General features: G+C 44.8%; 1 protein-coding gene across 1 annotated transcript in view; it reads right to left on the reverse strand.

Annotated features, from left to right (window-relative positions):
* Positions 1-2,264: 2,264 nt before the first annotated feature.
* RRP12 (ribosomal RNA processing 12 homolog) overlaps positions 2,265-12,490 on the reverse strand; it is a 52,408-nt gene continuing 42,182 nt past the window's right edge. Inside the window, exons 30-34 of the mRNA XM_075843043.1 lie at positions 11,398-11,447; positions 8,950-9,025; positions 6,715-6,782; positions 4,034-4,116; positions 2,265-2,624 (exon numbers count right to left, since the gene is read on the reverse strand). Coding sequence (XP_075699158.1) covers positions 2,525-2,624; positions 4,034-4,116; positions 6,715-6,782; positions 8,950-9,025; positions 11,398-11,447 — 377 coding nt within the window. The 3' untranslated portion in view covers positions 2,265-2,524. The remainder of the gene's footprint in view (positions 2,625-4,033; positions 4,117-6,714; positions 6,783-8,949; positions 9,026-11,397; positions 11,448-12,490) is intronic.

The following is a 12,490-nucleotide window of genomic DNA, read 5'->3' on the forward strand; positions in this document are numbered from 1 at the left end:
CTTCATTAGGCCCCCAGAGCAACCATCATCCCCCCGCAATTACATTGAGGGGGGGGGGGTGCGATGAGCTGCTAGAGAGGGTTGCCCTCCACTTAACGATTTAAATGCCAGTCGCTATTGACCGCAGCATTTAACGGGTTAAACGAGTGGGATCGCGCTCGAGCATGATCCCTCTCGTTACTGTGAAGTGTCGGCTGTAACATACTACTCCGTGAGCCCGTACCATACTTTCCCTACTCGGCCATGACTTATGGATACGTCAAATGTCAGGATGGGGTTAATTCTGCCTTTGTTGCAGGGGATTAACTAGTCCCGCAAAGGGTGCCCCATTATGATTTTGCTACTGGGCTCCCTTTTCGGTGTATGTCCCTAGGACAGAGTTCAAGTTTTCTAGAATAGAGGACTCCAGATCCAGTTATGGCAGGGAAGCTGAATTACAGGGAAATAGGAAAATTCCGGTAACACACGGTGGTTATTATTACATACGGCATCTAAAGGACTCGCTGATATCATGTGGATATGACGTAAATGTTTATGATAGGAATAATCCTATAAAGGGAGTCTGTCGTGACTTTTGCCCCTCCCCAACACCGCTATATCATGCGCTGATTGTGAAAGGTCCGGCTTACCGCTGTAACCCCCCCCCCCCCCCCACACTGCTCTTGAGTGACGGCTCCAGGATTGCACATCGTCCGAGTACAAGTAGAGCCGTCACTCAATAGGGGAGGAGGTACAGCAGGAAGCCGGACACTTCACATTCGACACGTGGGGATTAAAACTTTATTTCCAGTGTTGCTTTCAGCTGGAATGCCGACATCTGTATGCCCAAATTGGTCGCCTCTACCCCTATATCTAGGGGTGTGTAGGGGAGGGAGAGATAGTCGTAGCCGACTTCCTTTTAAAGTAATAAGAAGTGGGCAACAAGTACTAGATGTGTGGGGCCCGCTTCTTTCAATGCCATACAATTCTAAAAATAAAAATATCACTCCCATCTAAAAGAAGCTTCTATGAAGAATATAAAAATAAATGACATACTCCACTCACACAACATGACAATGAACATAAATTGCTCCCCCTACACACTATAAACATGTCCCTCATCCTAAAATCATATTACACAGCTATCACTCCCACCGTAATAAATACGTAATGGATTCCGCCAGGGCTAAGACAGACACGCCCTCAATATTTATACCCCACCCACTTATCACCGCTAAGCCACCCCCACTCCAGACAGGTAAGTTGTGGCTGGCCATACATTTTTCTGAAGTACTATATGGCGGCCATTCAAATAACACGCGTCCACCAGAGCAGGAGCCACTGATAGTCAATGGCTCTCCGCTCTGGCTCATAGAAGGGGGTCCCGAGCAGGGCACCCCCTCTAAATGCCCATAAGTTCTAATAGGGTATATGGACATAGGTTATCCTGATGGAGACTATCCCTTTAAGGCCTAAGATAGACCATTCTTTAAGTAACCTAAGCTTCTATACTATATAAAAAAAAAAAAACTTTTCATGGTACATTTGTTTAGAGAGCACAAGAGGCTTACAGGAGCAAAGCTGCAATAATATAATAATAAAAGCAATCACATTTTATGGATTTTCTAAAATCCACAAAGTCGGTGAAGAAGATAACGCCGTCAAGAAATGAGCTTCTTCCCAGTTCACTGACTGATGTTCTTCTGTGAAAAGAGCCTGTAACAGGGTTGTGTCAAGGTGTCGGAATATATGGGGAAGATGAATGAGCGCAGACGATACCGCGTCAGACACGCTGCAGTCATTCCTGTATTTTCTCAGATTCATATGGAAATAATGTACAAAGGATTATGTAAAGTATAAACCTTCCTATGTGGGAGAAATAAATCTTCTTAAATTTTGCTATATTTTCTGGTGCACAAAATAACTAGAAATATCCAATCGGGTAAGACCATGAGACGTGTCAGGGAACAGCGCTGACATGCGGGCTTACCACAGATTTGAACGCGCAGCAGAGGGGGGGGGGGGTTGGGGCGGCGGCGGGCGTGCAGTAGAGGGGGGCGGGGGGTGTGTGTGTGTGTGTGTGTGTGTGTGTGTGTGTGTGTGTGTGTGTGTGTGTGTGTGTGTGTGGATCCTTCATAGCCGCTTATCAGCGGTTTTGAAGAATCCGCGACGCACGCACCCCCTCTGTGCTCCGGTCTACGAGAACCCCCCCAAGTCTACAAGCGCAGGAGGTGAATGGCTGAGGTAGACGGGACCCCTAGACAGTAATGACACATACAGAACCGTTCTCTTAAGATGTCCCAAAGTTGACAAGGTTTTATTTAGCACAAGAAAAAGTGTTCCATGGAAATAAGAGCAGAGGGCAGGAGCGTCGTCTCTTCTCAATCTTGTGTTCACCCCCCTGAGGAGCAGTGAAGTTATGAAGACCGCTCTTTCATGCACCTGAAATATCATGGCCAACCAGAAAAGGCTTGTCCGTGGACACACAGGGCAGTAGATGGCACACAGTCCGTACAGCGCTGTGAAGATGATGGGTGTGATGGTCTCATGCTCTCCTGGCATTCTTCTTTTTCTTCCCGCTCCGGGCTCCTCTCTGCGCCGCTTTCACCAGTCCTTTAAACTGTCCTTGCATCTTTGCCTTTTTCCTGCCGACAACACAATGATATTGTTATAGAGCCGCAGTCTTTAACCTGTGGCCCTCCAGCTGTTGAAGGCCGTCAGGGAATGCTGGGAATTGTAGTTTTGCAACAGCTAGAGAGCCACAGGTTAAAGCCAACTGGTAAAGACCAGGAAGATCTTGTACCCTTCGGTCCAATGCAAATGAGATTCAGGGGAGGTGAGAGAATGATGACGTGAAGGAATTTAGGATTTCCTGATATCTTCCCATACAGGGGTCTCTATGGACTGAATCCATCCAAGCTGAGGTTTATAGCTCATGATCATATACAAGTCTGTATAGAGGAGTGAATGCTTTTGGTTTGAAAACAGTGTACATTAGACTTTTGCCTTACTGACTATATACTGCAGCTTTATTCCCATGGAAGGCCTAGTTCACACTGGGTTTTTTTGTAGGCAGAAAAATCTGCCTCAGAATTCATTCATTTTCTGTTTTGTTTTTTTATGGCGTTCTGTGCCCACTGCTGTTGAATCGAATGCAAAAACACCCAAATGAGCGCCAAAGGTTTTTTTCTGCCTCCCATTAATTTCAATGGGAGGTCAGAGGTGGAAAACGCTGGTAGAGAGAATATGCTGCTTGTTTTCCCCCGCGAGCAGCCAAAAGCCATGTGGGGAAAAAGAAAGCGCCTCCCATTGAAATCAGTGGGGAGTGGGGAATTTGGGGCATGTGAAAATCAGCACCAAGAATAACTCTGTAAACTGACCCTAAGGCGGAGTTCCCACGGTCAGATACGCTGTGTAAAAATTGTGCGGCGTATCAGACCTGGAACCCACAGCACCTTCTGTCCGAAAAACCACACCACACTGTGGTGCATTTTTTCAAACTAAATTTTCGCTGCGGAAAAAAACGCTCATACGTCTTCTCTGCATGTAGTACGCCCTCCTACGATGACGCTGCAGCGCTCACATGGGATGAAATGTCATCCCAGGAGGCTAAACTGCGGGAAGGAGAGCATTCTGGGCAAGTATGATTTATTTTTTTGCGGCGGAATAACTGCGATTACGCCGCAAAAGTTGCAACACTTGGCTTTCTGTTACGGGTTTTCAATCCCCATTGAATTCATTGGGGAAAACCTGCAATGGAAAAGCAACAAAAAACGCAGCATAAAGTGACATGCTATTAACGTTTACGTTGCGATTTTTTTCCCCGCAGTGTGGGCATGAGATTTTCAAAATCTCATCCACTTTGCTGCTACTGTAAATGCTGCAGAGTTTCTGCACACAATTCCATTGCGGAAATTCCACAGCGTTTACTCTACGTGGGAACCAGGCCCGACGCTTCCACCCCTTCCCCAGCTATTGTCCCATTGGCTTTAATGCAGCCAGGTCACTGAACATTTCTGGATTAAAAACAAATCACGGGGGTAACGCGTCTTACCTGCGGTTGAGTTTGGATTTGTTCAGGGGTATATAGGCGTATGGGTCGTGCCTGCCATTCTGTTTTATGTCACCTTTTCCTTTCTGGAAAGAGAAAATTTGTAAAATCCATTACTCACAGCAATAAGTGATCAACTGTAAAAACCTGCGTCACGCTAGCCAATTGGAGGTAGAATGTGAGCCCATAGATTTACACAGTGTTCCCAATTATTATGCACAATGGATTTAATTGTCAAACATTTAATTATTCGTTTTTCAATGAAACTCATGGATGGTATTGTGTCTTAGGGCTCTTTGGATCATTGTAATCAATCTCAGACACCTGTGATAATTAGTTTGAAGGACGTTCCACATTATTAAGAAGGCCACAGGTTTCCAGCAATATGGGAAAGAAAAAGGATCTCTCTGCTGCCGAAAAGCATGAAATAGTGCAATACCTTGGACAAGGTATGAAAACATTGGATATTTCAAGAAAACTTTGGCGTGATCTTCATACTGTGAAGAGATTTGTGGCTGATTCAGAGCACAGACGGGTTCGTTCAGATAAAGGCATAATGAGGAAGGTTTCTGCCAGACAAATTAATAGGATTAGGAGAGCAGCTGCTAAAATGCCATTGCAAAGCAGCAAACAGGTATTTGAAGCCGCTGGTGCCTCTGGAGTCCCGTGAACCTCAAGGTGTAGGATCCCCCAGAGGTTTGCAAGTGTGCATAAAGCTATTATTCGGCCACCCCTAAACAATGCTTACAAGCAGAAACTGTTACAGTGGGCTCAGAAATACATGAAGACTAATTTTCAAACCGTGTTGTTTACTGATGAGTGTCGTGCAACCCTGGATGGTCCAGATGGATAGAGTCATGTTTTGGGCTGGAATCATGGGGAGAGTGGGTAGACCCCTTTAGGGTCCCTGACGGTGTGAAAATGACCTCTGCAAAGTACATAGAGTTTATGACTGACCACTTTCTTCCGTGGTACAAAAAGAAGAACCGTGCCTTCCGTAGCAAAATTATCTTCATGCATGACAACGCACCATCTCATACTGCAAAGAATACCTCTGTGTCATTGGCTGCTATGGGCATAAAAGGAGAGAAACTAATGGTGTGGCCCCCATGCTCCCCTGACCTCAACCCTATTGAGAACCTTTGGAGCATCCTCAAGCAAAATATCTATGAGGGTGGGAGGAGGTTCACATCAAAACAGAAGCTCTGGGAGGCGATTCTGACATCCTGCAAAGATATTCAAGCAGAAACTGTCCAAATACTCACAAATTCAATGGATGCAAGAATTGTGAAGGTGATATCAGAGGAGGGTCCTGTGTAACATGTAACTTGGCCTGTTAAATTGTTTCTGATTGAAAGAGCTTTTGATTTCTGTAAATATGACCTTCTAATGCTGCAAATTCAACAAATTACCCCTTTACTTCTCTTTACAACCTGTAAAATGTTTTGATCTCTGTTGTGCATAATAATGTGAAGCATTCTGAGTTTTTTACTTCTAAAAAAACCCCAAAAACTTATCATTAGGAGATTTGTTCAATAAAATTCACATTATACTCCAACGGTTGATGGCCTGAAGATTATACTGACTGTCATTTGCATCGACTATTTAGGAAAATCAGCGAAAAATAACATTTGCATAATAATTTGGAACGTGGTGTACATGGGCACTGTATTACGAATCTGTACCCCACACCCCTGTATTCTGGCAGCAAGCATGAGACCTAAAAGCCCCCTCCATCATAATGTTCTTGTACGGATTAAGTTACGTTCTCATTTCCTCCATTACTATGCATAATTGCTTTAAAAATTCTGCTGGTTGCCCTTGGAAACAGACAACAGTTTATCTCCACCCCACTGCCAGAAAGGCCCCTACAGAAAACAGACCAATTCGATGTCCAGTGTTCCCCAACCTCTAGCTCTCCAGATGTTGCAAAACTACAACTATCATCTCCTGCCAGAAGAGGATAGGAGTTATAGTTTTGCTACAGCTGGAGAATCACTGCATTAGTCCAATTACCCACTGCGTGAAGTGGATTTCATACGTATAATAAGGGGGTTAGGCTCTTTCCATAACGCTCAAACTTCAAATGAAGAGGGCCGCACATCCACCTCACCATTGAATTCAATAGGGAAGTGGGACACGCATTCTCCCAATAGGTACCAGAGGTGCGACCCAACCCTAGCAAGCATTTATATCATCACGTTAAGCCATAAATGTTTAAAGACTATGTAGACCTTTGAAATTTTTTTCAATGAAAACATCCATCAGTGCGTTTGGTGCAGCTTTCAAAATCTAGCACTGAAACCTGAATCCGTCAGTTCAGCGGCACTGACGGGTTCAGTGTCAGCAGGTCCCGCATGTCTCGGACATGCAGGATTCACCGGTCATCGATCACAGCTAAGATGTGATCGATAACAGCTCGATCCTGCACGTCAGAGACACGCAGCACCCGCTGACACTGAACCCGGCAGTCCCGCAGATACAAGCTACAAAGCAGCTGTATCTCAAAAAGTAAAAATAATCTTTAATAAACAGTATTTTGAAAGTTGCACCAATCACACAGACCTTATTATAAAAACAACGATTTGAAAGATGTACATATCCTTTAAGATGGTAATACCCCTTTAAGGGCCAATCAGTTGAAACTTCTGCAAAGGAAAAAATATATATATATATAAATGTACCTTTGACTTGTAAACCACTCCAAACTCTGGTCTTTTGGAAACGGGTCTGTGTATTCCGCTACCCCCAGCTGTCAAAAAAGAAGAGCCCACGTAGGAGTTGATTAGAATGGCTGCATACGATTACACGACAGCCGAGTAAAGGGACAGGTAACGAGCCGTAATCCCCACTTATAATTGCACGAGCCGTCACTGCCAGACCATAAACCTCAGTAATGTAACCAAGGTCCGGGACCAGCTTGTTAAATCCCGGAGGACTCGCTCTCAGCGTGATTTGTGCTGTCAATGCACAGGATTCACCAGAGCATGAAACGCGTTGTTTCCTACAAGTAAATGGATCCGGACGCCCGCGCTGCCATTCCTTCCACATAATTGACAAGCAGCGCAGGACTGAATGAAGCTCCTAGGTAAAAACGTTAAACCTTTTACCACTAATAGCTGTAAGAAAGAAAAAAAAAATCTATGAAATACACGTGGACTTAAAGGTCTATATAAGGGTATCTTCAAACGTAGTGACCAAAAACGTCTGAAAATACGGAGCTGTTTTAAGGCGAAAACCGCTCCTGATCTTCAGACTTTTTTTTTTTTTTTTTTTTTTTTAACAACTCACTTTTTTCGTGGCTTTTTTTTCACGGCTGTTTTTTGGAGCGGTTTTTCAATGGAGTCAATGAAGAACAGCTCCAAAAATGTCCCAAGAAGTGTCCTGCACTTATTTTACGCGCCGTATTTTGACAGCGACGCGTAAAATAAAGGCACGTGGGAACAGAACATCGTAAATCCCATTGCAAGCAATGGGCAGATGTTTGTAGGCGTATTAGGGGCGTTTTTTCAGGCGTAATTAAAAGGCATAAAACGCCCGAAATACATCTGAAACCACTGCGTGTGAACATACCCTGACCGTTTCCAAGCTGTGGTTCTCAAGCCATTGCAAAACTACAACTCCCCACATGCTCTGACAGTCGTAAGTTTCACAACAGCTTAAGAGCCACAGTTTGGAGACCACTGGTCTAGGATATTAAGACCCCATGCACACGAACGCATTTTTGCGGCCGCAATTCACCCGCAAATCTAGTTTGTCTCGCTAGTATAACGGAAATAAAGCTGAACAATGCCTAGTTCTGTAACTTTCTAATATAACCAAGATCTCAGCTTGCTGTCTATGAATAGGAAGATTGCTCTTTGTACTAGGTCTGTAGGGGTTTTAAGCCTAGATGTAGACTACAGAGTTTTCTACAGTTGCATCCAGACTAGACCATGCGAGCCAAAAAGTCAGAACTCCCGACCGATACACCTTACCTGCACTGATACATTGTAGCAAACTATCAGGACGGGAGAGAGATTTGTACAGCTGCTGCTGATGCATTTACCTCACAGAGGATTGTCTAGACTGGTTAGAACGTAGAAATGTTTGCAGGCTCTGGATTCACATTGACAGCAAGCAGAGATCTTTGAAATGTGAAGGAGCTGAAACATTGAATCATACAGCTTAAACATCCATGTTCGGCATAATAAGATCAGGATTTAACAGAGAGCATTTATACAGATCTGTTTGGAACCGTCTGAAGTGCTGTATAGTGACATTTAGGACCTGTACACACTAAGGGGGTTTTTTTCAGGCAGAAAAATCTTCCTTCAGGAATTTTGAGGCAGATTTTGACCTGCCTGAAAATTCTTGCCGCTATTCTACGCTGCGTTTTTCGCCCACGGCCATTGAGGCCAACGCTTTCTCTGCCTCCCATTGATTTAAATGGGTCGTCAGAGGCGGAACCGCGGGAAGAGCAAGCGTGTTTGTTTTTTTTACCGCGAGTGGCTAAAAACCACCGTGGAAAAAAAACGTCTCCATCTCCCATTTAAATCAATGGGAGGCGGTTTCGGACTTATTTTTGCCACTGATTTGACGCGCTTTCTGCGTCAAAATCAGCGTAGAGGAAACCGGTGTGAACTGGGCCTAAAGAAGACCGAACACTTTCAGGGAAACTTTCCCATCTCAAACCTTTTTCCACTGATGTAACAGATGATCCAAATTCTACCGCCTGTTTGACTTTGTTTGAATATTCTCCCCTATTTCTCCATTATCTGTCTCCCGGTCGTCACAATGTCAGCCCATCTCGCTGCCGGTCCTCGCTCCCGACGCTGCAGCACAGTAATATTCGCAGCGTTGGGATTTTCAGTGTCCCGGATCCGGCAGAGCTTCCTGCTCTGTTTAGGTCAATGTTCCCATATCTAGCAGTGCTTTACCTTTATATTGTGAGGTCTTCCCTACAGCCTCGTCGTCGTCATTATCGTCCCGGAATCTCTTCTTCTGGGCTTTTTTCTGCGAACACCAATAAGAAATATGTCACCAAGTGCTCCTAAGAAAGCCGCGTCTCTACTAGATGAAATTGGATTTTTCTACTCAATTTAAAATATTTTTCTCATTCATTGGGAGACGCCGCACCCCGGGTATAGGCCCTTGCCACTAGGAGGCGACACTAGGTAGGAGTATTGGCTCCACCCAGGCAGGCCCTTCCCCCTCCAACAGATACTGGCTAAATCCATTTGTACAGCAAGCAATAGGAGAAGATAACACTAGAACATGTAAAAGGTAAAAAAAACAACCAGAATAGGTCCCAGACCTGAAACAAAGCAAAAAACGGTGGGATCGGCCCATCGGTGTCCCCCAATAAATACGAGACAGTTTTTCGGGCAGTACAAAAATCTAATTTTCTCATTTAGATCATTGGGGGGACAGCCCCATGGGACGTCCTAAAGAAGTCACATAGGATGGGAAGAAAAATGAAGTAAAAAGTACAGGCAGGCGACCCACCAAACGCAAAGCTGCCTGCAGCACCTTGCGACACAGACTGACAGAGGCCATGGATCTGGTGAAGGTCCGACCACCCAGGAGGCAACAACCCTTGGACCAGTAGGCCGGGACTACCCTCAGTAATAAGGAAGGGACAGATTGAAAAACCACCTTACCCTTGTGGGACGACCAAAAACGGGACTTGCGTGAAAGGAGAGCCAGTTCCAAAAGCCTTCTTATAGAAGTGACTGCTATCTCAAAGGCCACCCTTCCAGGAGAGTAAACACAGTGAAATATTCCGCGGGGGTTCAAAACTAGATATTTGAAAAGTCCCCAAAACCAAGTTCAGATACCAAGACCCTGCGGGTTGTCTAAATGTAGGTGCAGCATGAGCCAAAGTCTTCATCTGAGCCCGAAGGGACAAAGCCTGCTGGAAAAGGATGGACAGAGCAGAAACTTGAAGACAATCCAAGTCTCAGATCAATACCGGATGGCAGGAAAGACAGAAGTCTATGTGTAGAACAGACCATAGGATCCTTACGCGGTTCACACCAGCTAAAAAGGGCCTTCCAAGAGCAGTGGTACGCCTGGGGGGGGGATACTAACGCGCTGGAGTACCCGGGTGTTCGCTGGGTCACCTCTTCAGTAACCTCGCACTGATCGTAGGGTTACTGGCAGTGCACGTACAGCGATAACATGTTAGGTGACCGAAATAGCAGCAGACCCGAGGATCCGGTTATGGCTGCCTCCTACAGACACTTGGGTAAAGCTGATTTAGTCCTTGTCTGTAGGGGGAGGGGGATAGGGACTGCCTGCGCGGAGCCAACACTTCTTCCTACCTAGTGTTGCCTCCTAGTGGCAAGGAGCTGTACCCATGGTGCGGTGTCCCTTAATGATATAATCAAAGGTGGGTTATAATTATCCTGCGATTCCACAAACATCAAAACCCTCATTATACTCCTTCGTGCCACGTATACACGGAAAACATCCCGCTGCCCCATATAATGTTCAATCATATCGGTAGTTTTGCATCCATCATGGACGCATTCTAGGAGACGGCGTCCGTTTCAGATTACTTTTGTTAAAAGTATTATGTTCGGAGTACAATTGGATCTAATGGACTGACCTGGGCTGATTTATTGTGGGCCGGCGTATATGGAAAGTAATGGCCACGTTATGAGTAAAACCAGTCCTGGGACATCTGCATGTGGAAGCCATTGCTGATCCCTACTGCTCCAGGCTGTCTATGTGGAGATGATCCATGACTGCATTAGTACCAGATATATTGTGCGTGCAGCTTACCCTGCTGCGATATCATCAAGGTTAAGCGAAACGGTTTGCTTTAGACAATCCAAATCCCTTTTACCTATTGGAGCATGGTAGGGTAATTGAAGCGCCCTCTCCCTTCTCTGCAGCAACTCCCGCTGGAGGAATCGGATCATCCCCGCCCAATGATTTTAATGGATTTCTTGTAATGCTTCATTTCTCTTGCAGCATGGTTCACCGGCAACAATTGTTTTATAGGTACACAGGTATGTTTCCATTTACACTAAGGTCCCTATATACTATACCAGTGATCGCTAACCTATGACTTCAGCTATTTCAAAACTACAATTCCCAGCCGCAAGCTGTCAGGACATGCTGGGAGCTGTAGTTTTGCAATAGCTTAAGAGCCACTGGTTGGTGATCTCTAAACTAACTTTGGTTAGCCAGTGGTTCATTTAGAGGGACCTGTGTGATCGCCAAGCAGCTCATATGACGTGTAATATATGACAGTAGGATATCTCATGGACCTTAGGTGTCCGAAGGACATATATATATGGTCTCCATAAGAAATTACTTAAAAAGCGATAATGTCCATTATTAATAATTGGTATGTAATTGAATCCTTGAAAACTTACAGTTCGAAGTCCAACTTCTTGCATGAGATCTGCCATCTCTTCATCCACACCTGTCAATCAAGACAAAACACCCAAATGGTTAAACAAGCCCCTGTCATAATATAAACACTATATACACCTAACAAAAATGGGCTGCTGTATGAATGGAATATACAGTCTCTTATTTGGGGAAAGTGGCATCTTCCAGCGGCCTGTAGTTCCCCTTTCCCTGCCGGCAGCTCTCTGTAAATGTTCCAAAACATCCTCAGTCACCAAAAACATCTGGAATGAATACTATACAGGGAGGAGGGGTATGCAGCTGCAGTATCCCTCCCTCAGAGTCTGTGTGTGGCTGTGAGAGGGGAGGGGGAGCATTAGAGGAGGCATCAGATTGGCTCAGGGCACACAATACAGCTCTGACATTAGACCAGGAAGAGCCCGCCCACTCAGTAGGCATGGGGAGACAAAACGTGGAATTCCAAAAAGCAGTAGAGGGAAGGAAATAGACCCAAAATATGCAGATTACACACAACATTTCTGTCTGAAATTAATCTAATACACAGCTGCCTAAGGGATGTTTTTGGCAATAATATGTATTCTTTATTGCGTCCCATATGTAATAGATATGTATGACGATACGTTCCGATTACAAAGCATGTTCCTGCCAAACCTATAACAATATCACAACACTCTGCGGACATATTCATTATTTGACAATATCACCTGACGTGAATCCATTGCAGTCTTTACCGCCTAGATATATCACCTTTCATACACAACCTGCCTGAGCTGTCGACTTAATGCAACCAACCTTCACCAATTAACCCTTCTGTCGTCCTTGTCAATCCATGTGTGTGTTTAATGTTGACCTGGTTCACTAATCTGACAGATACCAGAGACTCCGGAAGTCACTGGGGTTTATTAGCCAGCTCTGTACCATTGTGCTGTAATTGGTAATACCAGGATCAAATTCACAGCTCAGACAATGCGAATGGGAGAAAATCAGAGCAAAGCTGCAGGATGTCGTGAGGTTGTCAAACACTTAAAGTAAAATAGTTTAGGCTTTTTGCACTACCGAGCTGTGCCAGTGTAGTAAGTAAAGAAAACCAGAATA

This window comes from Rhinoderma darwinii, chromosome 11 (assembly GCF_050947455.1).
Source record: "Rhinoderma darwinii isolate aRhiDar2 chromosome 11, aRhiDar2.hap1, whole genome shotgun sequence".
NCBI lineage: Eukaryota > Metazoa > Chordata > Amphibia > Anura > Rhinodermatidae > Rhinoderma > Rhinoderma darwinii.